The sequence below is a fragment of the Polypterus senegalus genome, chromosome 4 (assembly GCF_016835505.1).
Source record: "Polypterus senegalus isolate Bchr_013 chromosome 4, ASM1683550v1, whole genome shotgun sequence".
In the NCBI taxonomy this organism is placed as follows: Eukaryota; Metazoa; Chordata; class Cladistia; order Polypteriformes; family Polypteridae; genus Polypterus; species Polypterus senegalus.
Genome location: NC_053157.1, coordinates 123,061,782 through 123,086,096, shown reverse-complemented (window position 1 = coordinate 123,086,096; position 24,315 = coordinate 123,061,782). Strand labels below are relative to the sequence as shown.

Below are 24,315 nucleotides of genomic sequence, written 5' to 3'. Positions count from 1 at the left end.
TCCAAGTTGTGAGAAAAACTTAAAAAGGAGGCGTGTCAGATGACGTGGTACATTTTCTGATGCAGCTGGACAGAAACAACTTTGTGACGCTGCCGCCAAATACTCGCAGAAAAATCCACAAGTTAATAGACATGCTGTCGCCAAACACTCGCAGGCAAATCCACAAGTTCATAGAGACACTGCCGCTAAATACTCGCAGGCAAATCCATAAGTTCATAGAGACGCTGTCGCTAAATACTTGCAGGCAGATCCACAAGTTAATACTGGGAATGCCTGTTAAACATCTTAGATTCACGAGTACTGATTTGGGTAGTGAACACCTGTTATCTTTACAACGGTTGACAAACACAGAATATAACTTGAACACAACATGTCCTCCAGATACGAACCTAATTAAAAGAAATAATGATAATCAAATCCTTGATGACAGCAACACTCATAACAGTGACAAAACAATTACATTGACAATCATGTTACGTTATTTTTAAAATGTTTCCTTTTCATTTTCATAACTTCTTTAACACACTACTTCTCTGCTGCGATGCATGGGTATTTTGCTAGTCTATTATATAGTACAAAAAAGTAAGTTGGTCTTATCATTGGCTACATGCCCTTAGAGTTTCTGCAACATACAAAAAATATTTGTATTTTTTATGTAAAAGTACAAGTTAAAATGAGTTTACATACCAAAATGTATTAGGAGTATTGGTTAACTGGTGTAGTCTAAATATTCTGAAATTAAATGTTAATACTATCAAAGAACTGGAGACAAATAAATATCCTTCTTGTACTCATTAATGTCCAGGTGTTATAAATAGTGCATAATATTTAAATTCCTGTGCACCATGATATGGCATGTCGCTGGAAGCAATACACATTTTTTTCCAGATCTGTAATTGAAGAAGGTTGTCCCTCCAATTCTAGCAAAAATGTAACCCATGTTTGGTATGACAGAATGTCTAAAAATGTCAGGAAACAGCCTAAGACCATGGTTTGCACTGCTTTTAAAGTCATTGTGGCACCTCTACATTGCAGATATAGGTATTTTCTGACTTTTACCTTAGCCATGCTATTTTCACTTTTCTTCCATTTGGCAAACAACTTATGTCAGTGAAAACCAGCACTACCAGACTTTATTATAAATTACTTATTCATCCAAAGACTTTCTTGGTCTGGTTTCTTTCTGTTGCCTTTATGTTATATGTTTCTGTTGATATTTTCAAATTCCATGTACCTAACATTAAAGTTTCTTAATAAATAATTTTACATTTTTTCATTTCAGGGGTGTTGTAGAAGAAGGACCAAATACTGCAGAACATGGAAGAACTTCTGTTACATTTGAAAAATATGCAGCTGCTACTAAAATGCAGCCCCAGTCCTCTGGTTCTTTGAGATCCAATGCAGGGATTGAGAAAGGAAAGGAGATTGCTGCCAAACTTAATATACATCGTATTCATGGGCAGCTAAGGGGTCTTGACACATCAGGTATTTGTTTTTTGTTTTTTTTTTGTTACACATTTATATAATCTGTGGATTTTAAAAGACTGCTTCTTATGGCAGCTCCTACCAACCTTACGCAAGTACACATTAGTGGAGTTTAACAAAATCCAAGTATTTTTGCCTGATATAAATTAATATATCTCAAACAATATTAAAAGCAAAATCAGTAGACTGTAAACCTAAAAAAATGTAGACCTTTGAATTTCAACATTCATCTGCTTTTAATCATCTTCAAAATTCTATATTGTGTAAGTTTTATTTTCTTGTTTTTGAAGATATTGGAACAGGTGCAATCACTGCAATACCTTTTGAGAAGTCAAAAGTGCTTTTTACTCTTGAGGAACTGGATGAATTTTGCTTTGTGGATGAGACTGATATTCAGGGAAATGCTGATTTAAGTCGAACAACTATCAGTCTGGAGAAATGGGGATGGATTATGTTTGAGTGTGGCATTGAAAACTTGACAGTAAAAGGTAAATTAGTAAATGTAATCAAGCAAATATCCCTTTTTCAATCCCTTTTTGTACGTTTTAACACTGCCACGTCCTTTTCCTTTAGGAGGAAGACAGTCAGGGGCAATTTTGTATAGTGCTTTTGGTGTAATGGGCAAAACGGATGGCACAGAAAAAAATGGCATGTTAAAATCAAATGGGTCTTCTGCCTCTCATTCTGGAAGTGGCTACAGCACTGATGTATCAGAGGACAACCTTCCACAAGAAGGAGGGAGTCCTTCAATAGATGCTAATGGCAATTCTGAATCTGAAGAACAGGTGAGAAAAGAACAAGACACTATTGGTATGGAGTAATAGATCACTAGAAACTTGAATTTGTGTTTTGTTCCACATTCTGATGTGTTATATACTTTATCTACTTATAACTTTTTTTAGGTTTAGTTTTTAACTTTAGTTATGTTAGCTCTCTTTAGCTTTCTAATTTCTTAGTATATCATGATAATCTTGTAAATTTTAATTTTATTTAAGTTTCTATAAAAATGTTTATAGCCTTAGCAGTATTCTTAGATGGTGGGGAGGCATTCAATAACTAAGAGGCAGTGCATGAAAATTCCTCTTGCCCTAAGGATTTTAGATTAGTCTTTGTGACTCACAACAGGTCAGAACCTAATGATGGCAGTGAAAAAGATGGTCAGTAGCACTGATGTAAGTGTACTCTGAGTATGCAGAAATGTGAGAATTCATTCTAGCCTTATGTGCAGTGCTTCTAGGGTTTGTATGGCTCCTGGTAAAGTTGTAATGAACAGGAGAGTAAATAGATGGATGACTCAAGCCAGGCAAAAAATCTCAGCTCACTTGTAGTTGATACCAGCATGACAGGTGAGCTCAATGTGGGGACAGCACTCCAGAAAAAGTAACTTCCGAAAATACTTTAATTTCAAAAATTATAATAACAAAAGGGCGGCACGGTGGCGCAATTTCAAAAATTATAATAACAAAAGGGCGGCACGGTGGCGCAGTGGTAGCGCTGCTGCCTCGCAGTTAGGAGAACCGGGTTCGCTTCCCAGGTCCTCCCTGTGTGGAGTTTGCATGTTCTCCCCGTGTCTGTGTGGGTTTCCTCCGGGCGCTCCGGTTTCCTCCCACAGTCCAAAGATACGCCGGTTATGTGGATTGGCGATTCTAAATTGGCCCTAGTGTGTGCTTGGTGTGTTTGTGTGTGTCCTGCGGTGGGTTGGCACCCTGCCCAGGATTGGTTCCTGCCTTGTGCCCTGTGTTGGCTGGGATTGGCTCCAGCAGACCCCCGTGACCCTGTGTTCGGATTCAGCGTGTTGGAAAATGGATGGATGGATAATAATAAAAATCTTAATTTAGCAAAAAATACAAAAGAGTACCTAATGAAGCTACATTCAGAAATGTTTTATCTGGCTTCTCCTCCATCCTCTGAATCAAGTAAATCTTAGAAAAGGAAATTGATAGTAAGTGCACCAAAGCTTCCAAGAAAGTTTAGTAACATCCCTTAAACCTCTAAAAAAACAGGGACAGGCTTTAAAGGTCTAACAAATTGATCTGTACACATTTCAATCAAGTGAATTCTGTTTTTTCCTCCTGTGTCACCAATTAACCTTAACGAGTTGAGAACCGGCTTTAATACCCATACCTAGTCCCTAGTCTAGACCAATGAAATTTAATGAACTAAACAATCAAAGGTGAATCATACCTTTTTATTAAAAGGATAAAATTAAAAATGTATAACTTGAACCTAGTCATTCCATAATTGGTTTCTGTGTATTTAGGTGGTTTCCACATTTAATTGTCTAATTCCTATCAATACATAAAAATCAAGTGCAATTTAAAGGATCCCCTCCTAGTTTTAAAGAACATCTATCTTAAGCCACATTCCAGTGCCAATGAGAGAGGAATTCAACAAGTACCTTTGCCTGTGGGTTATTTAAATGACCCCTACACTCATAGATGTGTGCATTGCTGCACAAGCATGATTGACAGAGCCAAGCCTTGCTTTCCCAATCAGAAAGGAAAAGATTTCATGTTCTGGGATAAGTGTATTCCTTACCTTTTTCCACCTGTTTTCATAAAAAGCCATTTTACTGTTTTAAAGGAAAAACAAATGTTAATATCTACTGTATGTACACTCCACTGCCAAATATTGAACTGCCTGTGCATTCTGCTAAGCCTCACCAATGCACATAGAGCATCTAGGGGGAAAAAGAATATTCAGTAGATAATTTTTTGCAGTAGGCAGTGCACAGTGCCACAGTGAATTAATTCACACTTATAATATATTCTGATCTTGTATGTCACATTAGATAAGTCAAATGGTGGCGATAATAATTAACACTGCTAGGCTTGATTGACTTTAAAAGAATCAATCTTAAATATTTAATATTATAATATAAAATATAAAATTCTCATCATTTAAGAAATTTTATTTTTATATATGTGCTTATATTTGACATTAAGGCCTTGTTCACACGGGCGTTAAAATCGAGCGTTTTTTGCGTTCAGTGGCGTCCGGTGAGCGGATCAAGCACCGAGTGTTTTCTACGTAGGAGTCAATGAGAGTGTTCACACGGGCTTTGGTGGCGTCGCGTTTGTCCGGCTCTTGGCGTTTATACGGCATCAAAAAGCGTTGCATGCAGCTTTTCTTGCCGTTCAAAACCCAACGAGCGCAAGGAAACGCTTCTAGTTCGTTTTCTGCTTGGCGTTTATTTTACGCCGGAGGAGGGGGCATTTCAGTGCATAACACTGGTGTAAGCGCACACTCGACTACTGTTTCCTTACCTCAAAGTGACAAGTAGTCTCTCTTCGGGGCTAACACCAAGTCGCATATTGGTTGATCGGCGTGCAATGTGGCATTGCACCAGCTGCAGCAGACAATCAAAAGTGGAAACCGACATCCGACAGTAATTAAAAAACTTGCGCGGAAATTTTCGCATTTCTTCATAAAGCACAAAAAACTTCCTTTAACCCGACGTTTTGCAGTCAGAGGATGAACCCAGTAGCGGCGGCAATTTTTCTCTCCCTACGCGCGTATTACAGTATTTTTAAAACAAGAAGATTAATATCTAACATAGCAAAATGGTCCATATTGAAAGGAGGCACCTCAAATAAAACGACAAGGGCTTTCATATCCAGTTCCCGACACTGCCTCCACAGGTTAACACACAAACTACAATTTGGGCTGCAGGCTGGCGTTAGACAGAGACAAACGAACGCCGGTGTAGAAGTCAATCGATCGCCACGCAAAATGCAACATAAGCGTCTAGGGCGTTCAGAGCAAGTTCGTTTATCCAAAAACTTAACGCCCGTGTGAACAAGGCCTAAATCAGAAACTGTGTTACATTCTATAATGTTTAACACGTACAGCATCATTGCTTTACAAATATTTCATTATAGCCAAAATTGTGAAATATTATAGTGTGAAAGTGATGCTAGAAAATTTAAAAGTGACCTAAAATTCCCTCTGTGAAGCACTCTTGACAAGGAGGGAAGATTATTTTCTTTTTCATTACTACACTTAGGATCAAATATTATAAATCTATAAAACAAAATAAAAAAAACAAAATTTTACAAATTTGCAAAAAATTGCAGAATGCTTGTTTATTATTATTATTATTTTTTTTTTTTTTTTAAAAAAGGATGAAGGAGTTGAATCTGATGACTTGAAGAAGGATTTACCACTTTTGCCTCCTCCCCCAGACTCTAGCAGCATGAAGCTTACAATGAAAGAAATCTGGTTTAGTTTTGCAGCTCCAACAAATGTTCGCTCTCCTACACAGGCTTTTTCCAGGTGCTTTCTATTTTAAATGTATTAGAAAAATATATTTATGTACTGGTTTAACACTATTTACCATTTTTATTAAACTTATAATTTAGGTTGATTAAAGGCTTCAGTATCAGTATTATACAAGTATCTTTTTTCATTCTTACAGGTGACTTTTTTTTATGAAGCAGGCTCATAACAATTGCATGCATTACTTTTTATGTGTGTGTGAAAATAAACACCAATGCGTGGTGCAGTGTTGGAGCCCCACAAGTGAAAATCCCCTCTTACTTTCAGAGTAGTCAGAAAATTCTGTGTCTAATGCCAGCAGTGTCAACTGTTCCTGTTCTTTCTCCCTCCAGAATCACCAAACTACGTCTTGCTGATTGGGGGAGCTTCTTGACACTAGAATCCCAGAAGCCTACGAAAAAAGTCGTAATGCCGGGCCACCTTAAATTTCTTTGGACCTCTTCAGCACAAGCAGCAAGCAGCTTGCTCTCCCATCCCCCATCAACGCAGCTGATGTTCTCCCAGCTCAAGTCTGTTTATCTGGGTGTGAAGTGCCTGGAGTAAATAATATATCGTTATTTTAAATACATGCATTTCATTTGTGTTCTGTGTCAAAAACAATCTGGGTAAATGTTGAATGACAGGAAATGCGAGGCAAGAAATGCTGAACGCATAACTAAAACAAACTTTTTAAATTTTATAGTAATAATAATGTAAAGTGTATAATATGTGAAGACTAGTCCAAATATCAAATAAACACGTGCCCTTTTATTCAAGAATATAACTAAAGAAAAAAAATCATTCAATTTGCTTGTTGTTGTCAGTGACTTAAAACCCAAGCTCAAATGTCAATTGGCAGAAAGTTGACACGTCTTCTTGGATGGTGCAGGGGTAAGAACTGCTGCTTTATAACCAAAAGATTGCAGGTTCGCTTCTGGCTGTTTTTCATTTTGTTTAATGAGCTGCTATTATTATTATTATTATTATTATCATTATTATTACTGTAATATAATAAAAAAAAAATTTGATTTGAGTGTATAACACCAGGTATAAGTTTTTACTAACTGTAAAAGATATTGCTAAAGGGATATAATCAGACATTCAAACGGTGGTGAATCATGTCTTCTTGGTATCTTGTTGTCACTTGAATTTTTTGTTACTCACTTTTATTCTTGAATAAAAGCACACTTGTTTTGTTATACCTTTGCAAAAGTGTTTATTTTATATTCCAGTAACCACATGAATGTGATCAAATCTATCTCTACCCCTCTTGTGTATGCACACATCCATGCATGAAAAGTAATAAAAAAAAAAAATGGAAAACCAAAATTTACACTAGGTGTTACAGACTGAAATCAAATGTATGTTATTTTATTGTAGTAATAATAATAGCAGCTCACTCCACAAAATCGAAAGAGTCTGACTCGAACCTATAACTTCTTGAATATAATGCAGCAGTTCTTACCTCTGCACCAGCCACACTTCGACTTTCCATCAATTGATATTTGGACTTGGGTTTTTAATCATTGACAGTAACATGTAAATTGAATGATTTCTTTTTCTTTTTGTTATATTCTTGTTTTGTTAAATCTTTAGTGAAAGTATTCATTTGATAGTTGAACTTCAGCCTTCATACATAGATTTCACGTCAACATTTTATCAATTATACATGAAAAACGTTTCTGTTTTAGTTATGTGTTCACCATTTCTTTCCTCGCATTTCCTGTCATCCTACATTTATCCAGATTATTGTAGAAAAGGAACACACGTGAAATGTATTCCAAATCACATTATATTATTTACCCTATATACAGTAACTCAAGGCACCTCACATTCAGAGAAACAGACTTGAGCCTTGAGAATTTTGTGTCTCACTTCAGCTGCTTCGGTGAGAGGATGGGATAGCAGGCTGCTTGCTGCTTGTGTTGACTGACACATTTGTAAAACAAATATGCTGATGAAGAGGTACGAAGGAATTTAAGGTGGCCCAGCATTTTTCGTATGCTTAGGCTTTTCATAGGGATTCTAGTGTTAAAAATGTGTGTAAGACCAAGTTGGGGTTAGATTTCTTCATCAGAGTTGGTGACTTCTTTGCTATGGGACAAAAAAAAAGAACCCAGTACATTAATAGTTTCTAGTGTAAAAAGAGATTGAAAAATCAAAAAAATTTGAGCTGAAACAGTGACCCAGTATATTATAAATGCAAATGATGGTTTTTCAGCAAAATTTAAAGCCCATAAGGACAAAAAAAAGAGATGGTTCCAGGAGGACAAACACCGCAATTTATGTCATCGATGGTTAGTTAGAAGGTAGAAGAGAAGAGACGTTAGTATACACCGTTACTTGTGGATCAGTGTTGAATTACCACCACCAGTGTCTTTAAGCTGTCCTCAAGGCACATGTGTGTATCACCAGTAACTCCATATCTTGCGTTCCCTTTATTTTGATCCTCTTAAAGGTAGTAAAATAGTCATGAGTATTACGATATGAGCGCAAACAAATGGCTTAAAGTGAAACTTAGTTTTAATTAATTTAGTAAATTACATGCTTCTCCCACTTCATGAAGCTAGTCTCTTCTGACTACCTCTTCATAAGGAAAATTTTAGTATAATGCAAATACCCAATGATTTGTACACTGAAATGTTTTTGAAATTTTCACCGGCCCCAAAGATAAACACCTTTTTTATATAACATACATCAAAATGCATGGAAATTGATAGAATTAGTTTAATAATATAATTACTCATCAAAACAAATCTTAATTTACAGCAAGTCTGTAATGAATACATTATAAAATAAAAAACTTTATATTACAAAAAATGAGTAGAATAAAATGCAGGAAATAAAAATTTAAAATGTTAAGGAAACTCAAAATTGCAGAAAGCAAAAATAAAAAAACTAAACAGGAATTAAAAAAAAAACTAAGCCAATGTCTTGTATTCAAAATCCTAAATTAGCCAAAATTTAAGGTTGTTGTAGTAAAAAAACAAACAAACATCCAAACACTACCAACTAACCCCTCCACACACGACGGTGTAGAAAGACGCACTTGGAAGCAAACTTAATGTCATTGCAAACTGTAGTGGTTGAGGGAGGCTTAGTTAGTCCCCTGGTGCTGAAGATAGACTAATCAAAGCACCTGGGGGCTGTTGCCTTCACCGTCAAAAACAGTAATGCAATTAACAAGATACAGAGCTAGGTAAATTAAAATAACAAATAGGTGTAGAAGAAGATAATAAGCAGGTATAATACAGTTACCAGTAATAATCCATAGATAAAACCTCTTTAACAAGCAATATAAACATATAAACATATAACTCATTACAGGTGCCTATCAGTTATATTGGAGTTTCCAACATTTCTAATAAGTTTCACATTGCTTGTTTTAAATGTGTTACAAATATAAAAACAGCATGCTAATTTGGAATTCTTTGTTTGGAATTCAAAGCAGTGAGCTTGCACAAATCACTGTCAAGCACTGCATGCTAATCAGTTTCTTTTTAATACATTTTGTGTTTTTCTCGGTATTGAAGAGTCCTCTTAATTACATGAATAAATACTTCTAAATAAAAATGACATTGATACACAAAATATTACAAAAAGTTCATTTCGAATAGGTTTCAAATAGGATAAAAGTAGTAGGGTGTTGACCATAATGGATGTAATGTGAAGTCAAGCAAAATGACACCTTCTATTGGCTAACTGAACCAATTATGAGGCAGCTCAGGCCCCTTCTTCAGGCAACTTGTAATCTAGGATAAAAGAAAGTATCAACTGTGTAATTTTCTATTAATTTGAAAGAGCTAAAAAAATAAACTTTTATTTAAAAATAACTTTACACTGAATAACTTTAATTAAAAAACTTTTTATTAACCTAAAACTCTCTCTCTTCACAATTCCCCCACCCCCACTTTTTTACTCTTTTTTTCCACATGTATCCAGACAGTTGAATCTTTTAAGCACAGCAACCACTGCTATTGGAGCTTGGCTTGTTCCTGTTGACCAGCTTAAGTCTTCATTAAACAAACTTGACACAGAGGGAACTCTTCGAGTGTGTGCAGTAATGGGCTGCATAATGACGGAGGCTTTAGAGGTAACATGATTCTTTGGCTTCTATGTTATTATTTACTGTTCTTATTTTCCTCATGGTCTCACAGTGTCAATTGTGGGAATTGAACCCACAACCTCAGGGTTTGAACTCCAAAGCCTACATTACAACTACACCACACTGCCTATAGTTTCAATGGTAATGAGAAACACTTCATTGGATAATCATAATTAGAAGCAGTAAAGTTGATTATATTTTCTGACATACAGTACTTAGCTGTGTGTCTTTCCATAAGGCTTTGCTTTTGTAAACTTTAGAATTCTAACTTTGAGGATTCTTTGTCATCATTATTAAAAATTACAGGTACTAAATAATATCATTATAATATGAACCTCATTAGACTAACACTAGTTCAGATTTTTTTTTATAATCTTAGTTTTATGATCTTGCTTTTTGTTTTATTTAAGTTTCTTTAATACTAGTTTGGAATTATTTCTGGTCCATTTTTGGTTTTATGCTGAATTTCTTTGCATTAAGGAATTTATTATACAATACATAAAAAAAATAAATCTGAATATCATTCATCTTTGACAAAATGCATATTGTTTAAAGGTTGGCCCCTTAGACTTATCCAAATTTGCGAATATTTCAAACTAAATGTTAGTGCACCTGTGTATTTATATTTAAAAAAAAAAACAAAAAAAACTTGATTTTCGACTTTGATTAAGCATTAGCACTTTGAACACAGACAAAAGGAGGAGTGATTTCTCTGCAACAAACCTAGCTTTGTATAAACGTCTATAATCTGGGGACTCGTGTATAAATGGTGTGTATGCATAAAAATGTTATGTATGCATGCTTGCACTCTCACTTCAAGATGTATAAAAAATAAACTTGGTGTAAAGCCATGCACATTTTCACGGCAGCCTCACACTGTGCATACGCAAGTTTCTGCTCAGTTTTACAAATAGGCAGCACCCAGTGTCAAAGCCTCTGTTTCTGTGTGGTGTCCCTTTCTTTTTTATATTTGCATCAATAATGAGTTATTAAAATACATCAAAATTAATTGAATATTGTTTACAAATTTAATTCTCTTTAATGTAATCATTCTGTAACAATATCATGGTGCATGGAATGGCCAAACTATCATAGCTCCTTTTACGTTATTAGAAGACATTGCAAATGGAAGAATTAGAAGAGAGCACATATTTATAGATGGTAATGACTGGCTTTTAAGTTGATTTCAGTTTCTATTCTCTTAGAGCTGTGTGCTGAACTGGCTTCAGCTTTACAAAGGAAGACTTTGAGGAATTGTGCTCAACCTTTTCCTTTGCAAGTTCTATCCACCCTTTGGTTTTTATCCACAGGAGTTTTTCAGCGTGAACTGGGTGACCTATCAGTTATTTCTCAGTAATCGCTGAGTTGTGCAATGCCAAGTGTATGGGATGGTATTATCTGCTTGTCATCCAAATATATAAGATTTCTTTACAATGTGGTTGGACTGCAAAACATCAAAGCACAATTCACAGCAATGTCTAGTTTTTAAAATGTATTCAGAGCAGCTAACTGCAGCCAAGGATGAATCACTAAAAGAATGAGCTGGCATTACATCATCTATAGCAGGGGATTCTGTAAAAACAGCAACTCCACACAGTCGTAGGTTCTTTTTGTGACTAGCACGGCAAACAGTTGTTTTTAGAATAGCGAGTGACCTCAAAGAGCCATGTAAAGAGCAGAGAATCTATCTGTTGTGGCACTCAGCACCAACGCTACACTTTTTAAAGGTGCCTTTAGAGAATGAATTTGCATATGTAAATAGTCCACAGAAAGTGTGTCTCATTGTACAAACATGTAGTGTGCTGCATAATGTAGCACACAATCGTGGCTTGTCCGTACCTGAACAGATGCGGTGTGATGACACTGACCCACCAAATGATCAGCCAAATCAGACAGCAACACAACTTCATTTGAGTGTAATTAGCAGAATGTAAAAACAGGTAATCAGATGCAGGACTTATTGTTTTTAACCAATTCATTTAATTTGTGGCCAATATCACATAGTACATCCCTTATAGTCTTTAGTTTATTGACCACATCTCTTGTAGCATCCACTGTTGCATTTTGTGACTCCAGAACAGTGTCCATCAGCATACAGGCAGATGGTTGCCCAGCTGTTTCTGAGGCGGAGGTGTGTGTGCAGCCAGCGCCTGAAGATGTGCTGTGCACCGCAGCACCATCACTGCCTAGAGTCTCATACTTGACACAGGAGTCAGCTTTTGTAATATTGTGTGAAACAGAATAAACAGACCGTGGGCTTTGAATCACCTTTTCACGTTGACTTTGATATTTTTTTTTTTTTTTTTGTTTTTTTTTCTGGCCACTGTGTGACTTTCTGAACTTGAACTTTCGAGTGTCTCAGCCATGCTGTATTATCATCAATTTCCTTTACACAACTGCTTCCTGTCTCTGTGACGGTGCGGGTCAGCTTCATGCTCCCTCCTCCATTTTAGGACCCCCCTTGAACCTGACACCACCGATAGTCATTACTGGATGAGCTTGGCAGATGAGGAGACACACACACACAAAGCAAGGTAAAGGTGTAAAGGCATTCAGAGCTTTTATTAAAGATAATTCAAAAATCAAATTGTCCAGAAAGTGCAATGCTGAAATTCAATAAATAAGTAATCCAGTAAAAAGTTCATTAGTGGAGGTTAAATGTTCCAATTAATATTTCATTTAAAACAAAGTTAAAAGCAATCCAGAAGTCTTCTTTAAAATTCTCAGCCCCTGGTGCTTCCCTTTAAATACCAATGTCTGTCCAGCTTATCCTATTTGGACCTTGCAGCACAGAGAGATGTCAACCAAGAGGCACAGACACCCTTCAGTATTGGCCCCTGTCCGCACCGCCAATCTCATGTTGTTCCACGGGGAGCCATCGGATCCCTGCTCTATTCTGTACTTACTGCTGCCATAGTTTTCCACCCAGTGAAAGCTTGCCATCCTTCCACATCTGCCCATCGCTGGCGAGAGTACACTCCTGAGCATGATGATCACTCCTGCTCCCAAGTTGCTCAATAGGAGTGTTCCCTGAGCCCGATCCTGAGTGCTGGCCACGTGCTACACCCTGGGGCTCCATTCTCAACCAGCTGCTTCTCTTTTTAATCACTGACTCTCTGCCGCTCCTGCCTCTCTTCTTACTTTCATTAACCTCCATTCTTTTTTTTGGTTCTCCCCTTTTTCTTATGACAACTTGTTCTATACAGTAGGTCTCCATGGGCGCAGTGTCTCAGGCACGTACCATGGGAAGCCGATGAAGCAATCAAGACAGACTGTACCCTCACATGCAAGTGCGTCTCGCCCCAGTTACTCCACCATCTCCCCGCACTTGTACGAGCACGCACACCCATGGAGAATGAGCTGGCCAATTAATAATTTATTAAAACTGAAACATTTTTCTGAACCACGGACCCACTTCGCATTTGCTGAAATTCTTCATCTTTTCACGTGCTTTTCCCATTGTCTTTTAACAAAATACTAAACAGAAGGGGCTATTTCTATTAATTTGCATATTCAAATATGCTGAATTCTGTGAGGAGTTAGGGTTGGCCAGTAAATTCACGTTCATAAGGATTTATAAAGGGGAAGTGCATGGAACTTGTACAGTTTTATGCATCTGGATCTTTTTGTACGTACACACTGTGAGACTTGCCCGAACACCATCAGATGGAGACCACATCTTTATAAAAGCACACGTTTATTATGCACAAACTACACAGTCCCATACACCACACACAGTGCTCCCAGCACCAATCACCCCTATTTCGGGCTTTCTCTCACTGTCCGTGGCCACCTTTCCTCTCCTCACGGGAGCTTTGTCCTGCTCCCACTCCCAACTCAAGCTCCTAGATTGTAGGGATTGCAGCCCCTTTTATTTCTACCCGGATGTGCTCCAGGTACCTGGTGACGTTCTTCTGCTGGTGTGGCGGAAGTGCTGCCCTTTGCACCAAAAGCACTCCGATCGTCCCTGGAAGGATCTTCTTCCTGAGTGTGGCAGAAGTAAATGTTTCCCGGGTTCCATGAGGCTTGCGGTGCCCCCTGGCGGTACCCATGGGTCCCAACAGGTTGGAACTTCTTTGCTCCTCTCCCGGGGATCCAGGGCGATTGCCCCCTCATGGCCTGGAGGACATAAATGCCACCTTCCGGTCCTTCCAGGCGTCCCGGCTGGGTAAGAACCCCAGCCTTCTGTGACAGCACATTTCCAGTTTTGTCCGTATACCATGTTTGATTGTGAATTCTATGCAAAGTGTTATACATGAGGCCCCTGGTCACTATTATTCTTTTCAACCACTCTCCTCCCTAGTGGTATCAATGGAATGAAATGTTACTTAGGAGAGTTCTAAAGTGTTTTTATTGATAAAAAAATGTATATTTATACAGTATCCTCCACTATTATTGGGACCCCTTGTAAAAATTAGTAAGAAGGGTTAGAAAAAAAAGCACTGTTTGCTGAAGAACCATCATCTTGCGCTGAAAAACTGAGAAACATCTGACTTTTAATTGAAACAAGTTCATTCAAAGAAAAAGAAAGCCCTCATCAAGAAATAAATACTTTTAACAAAAACACATTTGCCACAGTTGTTGGCACCTCTGCATTTAATACCTTGTACAACCTCCCCTCTGCCAATACAACAGCACTGAGTCTTCTGTTGTAACCTTTTATAAGGATGGAGAATACAGAACATGGCCTCTGAGTCCATTTTTCTTTAATTAATCTCTCCAGATCATCCAGGGTCCTAGGCCCTCTCCTGTGTACTCTCTTCTTCAGCTCACTCCTCATGTTTTCAATAGGGTTCATGTCAGATGACTGAGATGGCCATGGCAGAGCTTTGATTTTGTGGTCAGTAAAACATTGCAGTGTTGATTTGGACATGTGTTTCAGATCGTTATCCTGCTGAAAGATCCAATGATGACCCAGTATTAGTTTCCTGGTGGAAACAGCCAGGTTTTGATTTAAAATCTGCTGATATTTCATAGAATCCATGATGCCATGTTCCCATACCGTTTTGGGTGCCCAAACTTTTGCAACAGGCCCTTTTCATTTTTTTTGGTATTTTCTACCTTTGAGTGATGGAAATAAAAATGGAATCTTGCTTAAAATATTAAAGAAATGTGTCATCTTTACCTTTATGCCATTTGGTGATCAGTTCATCTTCTGCTCACTTAACTATTCGCAGTAACAAACATTTTAAGCAAGGGTGCCCAAACTTTTGCATGCCACTGTATATATATATATATATATATATATATACACACTGTGTGTATATATATATATATATATATATATATATATATATATATATATATATATACACACATACATACAGGACAGGCTAAAAGTTTGGACACACCTCCTCATTCAATGTGTTTTCTTTATTTTCATGACCATTTACAGCACTCCATCACTCTCCTTCTTGGTCAAATAGCCCTTACACAGCCTGGAGGTGTGTTTGGGGTCATTGTCCTGTTGAAAAATAAATGATTATCCGACTAACCTGACTTCTGCACAACAAAACTGCTGGTCCCAACCCCATTGATAAAGCAAGAAATTCCACTAAATAACCCTGATAAGGCACACCTGTGAAGTAAAAAAACATTTCAGGTCATCGAGAGAATGCCAAGAGTGTGCAAAGCAGTAATTGGAGCAAAGGGTGGCTATTTTGAAGAAACTAGAATATAAAACATGTTTTTAGTTATTTCACCTTTTTTTTGTTAAGTACATAACTCCACATGTGTTCATTCATAGTTTTGATGCCTTCAGTCATGAAAATAAAGAAAACACATTGAATGAGGAGGTGTGTCCAAACTTTTGGCCTGTACTGTATGTATAAATATATATACTACTCTAAGTATATCAGAGCAGACCAGACCATTTTAGACTGACCAAATTGAGAAATATGGGCAAAGTTCAAACTTCAGAGACCTGCCATCCCAGCTTGCAGTCCAACCTAGGAGTTAAACAGTATTGGGTCCAATGCATGTCTTCAAATATTCTGACATATTGTTACATTTTTAATTGCCTAAAGAATATTTGGCATATTTAATATAATATGCATTTGTATTTAATATTAATACTCTCTTTGTACATTTAAGATTTTTTTTGAAGAACGTTTTACCTTTATTAAAATGTTAATTGTGTATTCTTTTCAGAAAAAAAGCATTCATATTCCACTGAAAAGCAAGTACAACAGAGTTACTAAAAGAGCTCGCTGTCTGCAGGAAAATCCTTCTTGTTTACTTTGCAATATTCTACATAGATATTTACAACATGCAGAATACTCAGTTATTGAAGAAGCTACCATGGTATGTATTGTACAACAAATGCTGTGCTCTCTATTTGTTATGCACATGTCATTAGTTTACCTTCAACAGGCAGTTTGGGAATCTACAGTATTGTCTTTGCTCATTATTTTACACTATTTATACAAAACATACAGTACATGAATTAAGTGCTGCCAGCCAACAACAAAAATTAATACTAATTTTTTGGAAGTGCACGTAATTGTCTGATGCAGAAACACTTTCTTCCTAATAAAATGTTGTTAGTAATTGTGTTTTTTAGGCATTTCTTTTAATTTAATGGAAGAATGATACATTCCAGTTTTTAGAATGTTGAGTAAAGTCTGTGTTTGCATTCTACTGTAACCAGACATTCTTTTACTTTGTACTTTAAGTCTGTTGTCTTGGGTGTTTAAGTAACTAACACAATAATTTTTCAGTTTTTCTTTCTGTATTCCTTCCGTGGAATTATTTTTTTAGATGTGATATGTGTATAGTTTTCCATCTCTGTCTCTTAAAACTTTAAAAGCTGTTTACGTTCTTCATTTGATTTCTTTGAGCTGTATCAACTGACCTGAGAGAGATAACAACAACAACATTTATTTATATAGCACATTTTCATACAAACAGTAGCTCAAAGTGCTTTACATAATAAAGAATAGAAAAATTAAACACACAATAAGAAAACAAAATAAATCAACATTAATTAACATCGAATAAGAGTAAGGTTCAATGGCCAGGGGGGACAGAAAAAAACAAAAAAACTCCAGACTGCTGAAGAAAAAATAAAATCTGTAGGGATTCCAGACCATGAGACCGCCCAGTCCCCTCTGGGCATTCTACCTAACATAAATGAAACAGTCCTCTTTGGATTTAGGGTTCTCACGGAAGGGCTTGATGATGATGATGATGGTCACGTAGACTTCTGCCTTTAAATCCATCCATCGTTGTTGGAGCATCATGAAGCTTTGAGTAGGTGGAGGTGGCGCAGGCCACCACCACAAAGAAACCGGAAAAAGAAACAGAAAAGAGAGTAGTGGTCAGTACGGATTTTAGAGCCACCATGAGTAGTTATTATAAGGAAATTGAACATACAGAGTATCAGGATTAAGTTAAATTAAATTGAAGTTATAGAAAGGCCATGTTAAAGTAATATGTTTTCAGCGGTGTTTTAAACTGCTCTACTGTATTAGCCTGGCGAATTCTTATTGGCAGGCTATTCCAGACCTTAGGTGCATAGCAGCAGAAGGCCGCCTCACCACTTCTTTTAATCTTTGTTCTTGGAATTCGAAGGAGACCTTCATTTGAGGATCTGAGGTTACGAGTTGGAATATAAGGTGTCAGACATTCCGATATATACGATGGAGCGAGATTATTTAAGGCTTTATAAACCATAAGCAGAATTTTAAAGTCAATCCTGAATGACACAGGTAACCAGTGTAGTGACATCAAAACTGGAGTAATGTGTTCAGATTTTCTTTTCCTAGTTAGATCACTGAACTGTGTTCTCAAAATTCTTGTTTGCATGGCATGAATACTGTTATGTGGTCCTGTCTCAATCATTTGGGAAAATATTCAATTAGATTTTTAAAAATCAAAAATCCTTAAGTTATATTTTAAAGAGAAGAAAGCCGTTTTCGTTATTTAAGACCTCACACTGCCCAGCAGCAAACTGTGTGCCTCTTTTGATGAAGTCACTGATATCACAGCATCAAAGCCACAGTGACACACTTGCAAACAGTTTTAAATTATACAAAATTTATTTATATAGCACATGTCATGTGAAGAGAAATTGCAGTAAAATATAAAAGGAGAACAAAAGTAACTGATAAAGAAGTGTGCAGTAGATACGAAAGTGAAACAGCAGCACATAATTACAACATGCAAATGAATCTGAAGAAGTGAAAATTCACAAATGTCAAGTAGATGCCACTACAACATGACACAAAGGAGTGAGTGAAACTATCAGCATTAAAAAGGATTACAATGGAATCCAATTATGATCAATTATAAACACAATATCTAATTTATCAGTGACCTGAAAACATGATGAATATAGATGGATACTTTATTCATCCCAAGGGGAAGTTCACATGTGTTTGCAAAATCAAAACAGATAGTAAAATTTTAACAGTAATGTTAAATTAAAAATCTAATGTAAACACAACCTGATATTTGTGTTGTACAGGTATGTTAAAGCATTAAATGAGGTAATGATAATATATAGCATGCTCGAGAAGTAGATAGTAACACACTTGTTACATGTCTACCAGACTTAATACTTGACCAGTGGCTTCCGTGCTTTTGAGAAAAGTATTGTAAGGAATGGTGCACACATTTAAAGAAGCAACACTGCAGCTGCTTTTCAGTGTATATTTCTCACCAAAATAATGGAATTTTTACGTTGAAGAATGCTTCCTTAGTGTTACACTTATCACCCACATATCGCCATGGATGCATAAAACGCTACTTGTTTCAAATCTGTGCTAATTTTTGGCTGACATTTGGAATAAAGTAAAAGCAATTGCCTAACTTTGGAAGAATAACCTGGGTGATTGTCATTTTTTAAAACATTTGTTGAGCACAGTTTTAGCTGGAGCCTTGTCATTTGATAAATAAAACACAATTTTATTATTTTTTTAGTATCTTTAAAATTGTTTTTATTTTCTTTTAGAGTGATGGTCTTCCTGCCCTTGTTACCCTTAAGAAAGGATTGGTTGCTCTTGCTAGACAGTGGATGAAATTTATTGTAGTCACACAAGGGTTTAAAGCAATTGGATTGCTGAGACCAACACAGTTTCCCAAACCTAGGAACCAGATACAGCAGACGTGTGAGTCAGCCCAGGGACTGGATAATGGAGGAGGGCTGCAGAGTGATACAAGTGCTGATGGTGCAGAATTTGAATTTGATGCTGGTAAGTTATCAGTATCTCTGTATGACTGTACAGTCACATTACCATTTATGTGACCTGAACCCTTATGATATTTACTATTACATTTTGGGATAGTAAAGATAAAAATAATTTATGGTTTCACACCAATACTGCATATAAAATTTTAACCTTATACATGACTGCTGTTTTTAAGATTTATGAAACAAGCTGGTTTTTCAGTACATTCTTTGTAAGAACTATATATTTGAAATTAAATTTTGACTCCAAAATATGCACAAGTAAACAAAAGTAAATAATGCATGTTTACAAATATGTTTTTAGTTTTGTCACAAAGAAGTTCTTAGCAACATTTTACTTTGTTTAATTCTCAGTGACATGATAGATAATTACGGTCCCTGCTATTTACATTATGTAATAGAAATTCTAAACCTTTATGCATGTGCTATTGGCCACAGAAATATGTTGATTACAGAAAATATTTAATTCATGATCTGTTATCAACTATACTGTTGTCTTCCTCATTAGACTGGCTGTAATTTAATAAAGTAACCAAAATGATAACACATTTATTTATACAGGGTGGTCCAGATCTAATTATGTAATTTTCATTACATTATAACTTATTAAGTTTATTACATAGAAAATCACCCGAAAAATCACGGACCATTGGATTTTTCATTAGAGTATACTCCCACGACACAAGGTGGAGAATATCTAGATCAAATAAATATTTACAACAAAATAAAATTAGGTTTCTTGCATATGCAGTTTTGAAAGACAGTAAGATTGAAATGTGTTGGTTACATTGAACTGTGCTGCAGAACAATTATAAAAAGTGCTAAAAGTGCAGGCTCTATTGTAGTCACGGAGCTGGACAGTTTGACATCTGTGGCAGAGCGATAGATGCTGAGCAGGTTCCTGTCAATCATGAAGAATCCAATGCATCCACTAAACAGCACCATCACCAGACAGAGGAGCAGCTTCAGCAACAGATTGCTGTCACTGTCCTGCTCCACTGACAGACTGAGGAGATCATTCCTCCCCACACTATGCGACTCTTCAATTCCACCCGGGGGGTAAACGTTAACACTACACAAGATTATAGACTGTTATACCTGCCTCACACTCTCCACCTTGCATTTTTTTTTAACTTACTCTGCACATTTATTGCTCCTTAATTAATATTGCTTTTTATCAGTATGCTGCTGCTGGAGTATGTGAATTTCCCATTGGGATTAATAAAGTATCTATCTATCTATCTATCTAGCTATCTATCTACCTAAAAAAAGCTGTGATAATAGTTATAACATGAAGCAACACTCACATGCAGTGTAAATTAGTATGCTTTTTAATTCATTTAATGCACCTGTAAAATGAGTTTTGATTGAAAAGGCTGCAGTTCAGTCTAATCTATTTATCAATTTTGTCATAATTTCTGCTCTTAAATCGAATTTGTAGTGATATTTTTATATATCTTAATTATTGTTTGGTTTCATTTCACTACTGTTTCTCTTTTTTGTTCTAGCAACGGTTAGTGAACACACAATGCTTTTAGAAGGGGCATGTACTCGCCCCCCTCCAGCAGGAGTTACTTCAGGGCCTGTCAGTGGATCAGAAATAATGAGAAAACTCTCCAAGTCTCATGCCCACAATGAATCAGCCCTTAAAATAAAGGTAAAATAAAATATTTTAGATGAATCAGCACTGAAAATTAATTGGTTCTTGGAAAAACAACATAGGCCAGTTTTTAATTGTCTAAGTGGTAAATTATTTAATTTATTTAAAATCATTTTTATTTAGGGTATTTCTGTTTATAAGCACATACAAATACACTGTGCAGAAGACAGAAAAAAATAAACATGCATACTTTGAAGGAAAAAAATTATCAGTTTACAATTATTTTGTCCACCCTTAAACCAACCTTATTTTGTAATATTTTTGTAACCAGTTTATGTATAGTAGGAAATGTGACAACCAAGGGTTAAATCAACTAGTGTGGGTTCATACTCAAAACTTTCAGTAGTGTTGTAATATTTTAAAAGTTATGACCCACTTCTTTACTATTTTAGAAAGAATTGGTCACACAAATAGGCTCCATAACTATCTGTAAGAAAGTTTTGAGGGAGTACTCTACATATTATGAAAACATTTTGATAAGTGCAAAGGAGGTAAGTCTAGTTAGGAGTTTAGTACAGTTCCTGACAGTCCTCACTCTTGAGGCTTTTGTAAAAATCATTGGTCAGTATTATCAAAAACCTTCAGTCCCATGATTTTGCTCTAGCAGTGCTATGCTGATGATACAAAACTATAACTGTCATTCCCTCTAGAGGACCACACAGTATCAGCTAGAGTCTATGTATGTCTCACTGAAGGAACACCATTTCCAGCTCATCCTGGCAAAGACGGGCCTTCTTGTTATGCCAGCTCATCCATCCGTATATTGAGCACCTTATCTCTGTTCAGCTTTGCTCACTATCAGTAAAACCTGCCAAGTCAGTGCGCATTGTGGTGGTGATTGATGACTAGCTGTCCTTCAGGGACTATGTTGCTATAATTTCTCGATCTTGCGTATTTACTCTGCACAATATCCACAAGATCAAATCATATCTGACAGAGTATGCAGCACAATTCCTTGTCCAGACTTTGATCTTGTCACTTCTTGATTTTTGTTTTGTGAATTTCTGTTTTCCTGATATTAGGCTTTAGGTTTTCTAGAAATTGTAAATAGCTTTTGTTTAGTTTCCTAAGCTCTTCAATTTTGTACTCTTGTCTTGTAACACTGATGTTTACTTGATTATGTTGACCTCTTTTGTCACTTTGGATAAAAGTGTCTGCTAAGCAAATAACTGCAAATAAAAAAAAAGATGCACTTAATTCTGAAAGTGTATTCTCTGCAGTGGAAGATTTAAGAATGTCAAAACTTGTTTGTTTCTGTGCTGGCAAAAGGGTACAATTTTTCATAAAGATAATGCTTCATAAAAAATAGTTCAAATATGGGATTTTGGTGAAATTGGTGTGTAATTTTGAAGAATATTCATATATAAATTAGATTACTTTAATAAATAGCCATTAATTGTGTTGAGAACTATGCAAATACTGCTGGTGGGTTTTTCAGCAAAATAGTGGCAGCTGTTTCTAACAGACAGATGTTTTCTGTGTAGTTTACCATTAAAGTAATGCATAAACCCATTGCTACTGGTATTAAGTGGAATTATCTGACAGTTCTAATTTCTTGTTTGTCAGATTAGGCATTGCAGTAAATAGATTTTTGTCCCAGTTAATATGTTCAGCTATTCACTTGGAGTCATAGAAGGGCCTACTAGAGATATTTTCTTTTTAGTTGTTTGATTTATTTTTAAAAGTGTGTTATGAATTAGCATTCCTTAATGTATTTATATTTATACATTTCAAGAGAAAAAGTAAAATAATATTCCAATGTTAATGGTGCACTTTACATTGTCCTTCACTAACCATAGAATACATTTACTTTCCATCAGGGTATCCATCCGTATCACTCATTGAGCTATACAAGTGGAGATACAGCAGCAGATTCTCCTGCTCATGTCAGCAGAAGTGGAATGCCGCCAAAGGGTAGCCCTAGGAAGGAAAGTCTATTGAGTTACCTTACTGGTAGCTTTCCAAGCTTGCATAATCTATTGGATGGGACCCCTCAGAGAAATGCCACAACTGTGAAGAGCAGTTCCCTAACCAGAACTGGTACAGTATGTCTTTTTACCAGTGCCTGGCTTCCTGAATTTGCATTTTTTGGAAAATGCATCTTGCATAGATATTACGATTCAAACTAAATGTGTTTGTTTCATTCACAGGTAATAATGTGTCAGATATGCTGACTGAGCATCCACTCTTATCTGAACCTTCTTCAGTCAGCTTTTATAACTGGATGTCAAATGCTGTAGGTAACAAAGGGGGCTTGGTCCAGGAGTCTCCAGTGCCAAAATCAGGAAACAACAGTCTTCAAACAGGTAGGCTGTATTTGTGGTTTGATTTAAAAAAGACTACTAGAGCAGCCTCAGACTTTTTGATACCTGTCCGTCAAATCCAGACACTGCAGTGAAAGCCTCTTTCTTCAACTTGATAACTTCCCTTATTGCAGTTTTCATAGGCTTACAGCTTATGCCTTGCATATTTAGTCTATAAACTTATGGTCCTGAATGGTCTACTCATGGAAAACAGATGATCCAGAAAAAGAGTAATCTAAAACCTGTAACTGCCACCAAAGTTAAAAATAAATCCAGAAAAGCTGACCTGGACCAGGGATACCAGCACCTATTCATCTACTGTAGCTGGACCTGGGAGAAGTGTATACTTGTGGTCAAGTGACACATATACTGTGCACCAGTCAGGATTAGACAGTAAAAGCTGCATATATCTGCCATGTGGGCTCAGAGAGGAATCAGGTGCAGTGGGAATCAAGTAACAGGTGAGACTGGCATTCTGCATAACTAATCATCAAATAAAGCTTTACTTTGGCAAAACAGTAAATGTTTTGGAGAAGTACATTTTTTCTTCCTTTTTATTATATTGTAAAACAATATACTGTAATAGTACAGGATTTTATTGACATATATTTATTTAAAAACAAAGAAATTATATTTTATATTTATATTAGGGCTGGGAATTGATTAAAAAAATTAACTAAGGAGTCACATAAATGTATGTTTACTAAGTTTACTATGTTTATTAATTACAATTAATCACATCTAACATTAAAACATGATTATAAAATTAATACAAAAATCACAAAGTAAATACACACTGCATCACAAAATCTATGCAGAATCAACAAAAAACTTAAAAAAAACAAGAAATTTAAAAAAATTAATGGCATAGTTTAGACTTAACAAAATGAGCATAAACCTGAACTTTTAACAAAATACTACTTGAGTAAGTACAACCTGAATTTGAATACCTTCCTAGAAGGCAACTTGTAAAGAAGGCAAAAAATAGAATGGTGCCAATGTATTAATTCTTAAATTGGCATAGAATATGAGACCCAGACATGTGAAAGTAAAGAATAATCTAAACAACTGTTGACTTTAAATGCACTGCTAAAGACTATCTTAAATGAAACAAGGATGTCTTAAATAGGCATACGTTAAATCTTGTGTTAAAAATATTATTCTCAGTTGTCCATCACCATTTGAAAATTATACTCTATACCAGTGTGCTGTCTGCAGTCTCTGAGTTGCTTTTTTGCCCCACTTCCCGTCCCTTTGGACAGTTTCATGTTTTAGAGATTTAATGCTTTTGTGGTTGTTAGAATTGTGGTGTGTT

At 36.1% G+C, this 24,315-nt stretch overlaps 1 protein-coding gene across 9 annotated transcripts in view; it reads left to right on the top strand.

Annotated features, from left to right (window-relative positions):
* kiaa1109 (KIAA1109 ortholog) overlaps nucleotides 1–24,315 on the top strand; it is a 388,609-nt gene that overhangs the window by 236,015 nt on the left and 128,279 nt on the right. For all 9 annotated transcript variants that reach the window (XM_039751238.1, XM_039751239.1, XM_039751244.1 and 6 more), the window contains exons 35-44: nucleotides 1,283–1,485; nucleotides 1,776–1,973; nucleotides 2,059–2,270; nucleotides 5,609–5,760; nucleotides 9,685–9,835; nucleotides 15,998–16,150; nucleotides 18,801–19,041; nucleotides 20,546–20,694; nucleotides 22,518–22,737; nucleotides 22,848–23,003. In XM_039751238.1, coding sequence (XP_039607172.1) covers nucleotides 1,283–1,485; nucleotides 1,776–1,973; nucleotides 2,059–2,270; nucleotides 5,609–5,760; nucleotides 9,685–9,835; nucleotides 15,998–16,150; nucleotides 18,801–19,041; nucleotides 20,546–20,694; nucleotides 22,518–22,737; nucleotides 22,848–23,003 — 1,835 coding nt within the window. The remainder of the gene's footprint in view (nucleotides 1–1,282; nucleotides 1,486–1,775; nucleotides 1,974–2,058; nucleotides 2,271–5,608; nucleotides 5,761–9,684; nucleotides 9,836–15,997; nucleotides 16,151–18,800; nucleotides 19,042–20,545; nucleotides 20,695–22,517; nucleotides 22,738–22,847; nucleotides 23,004–24,315) is intronic.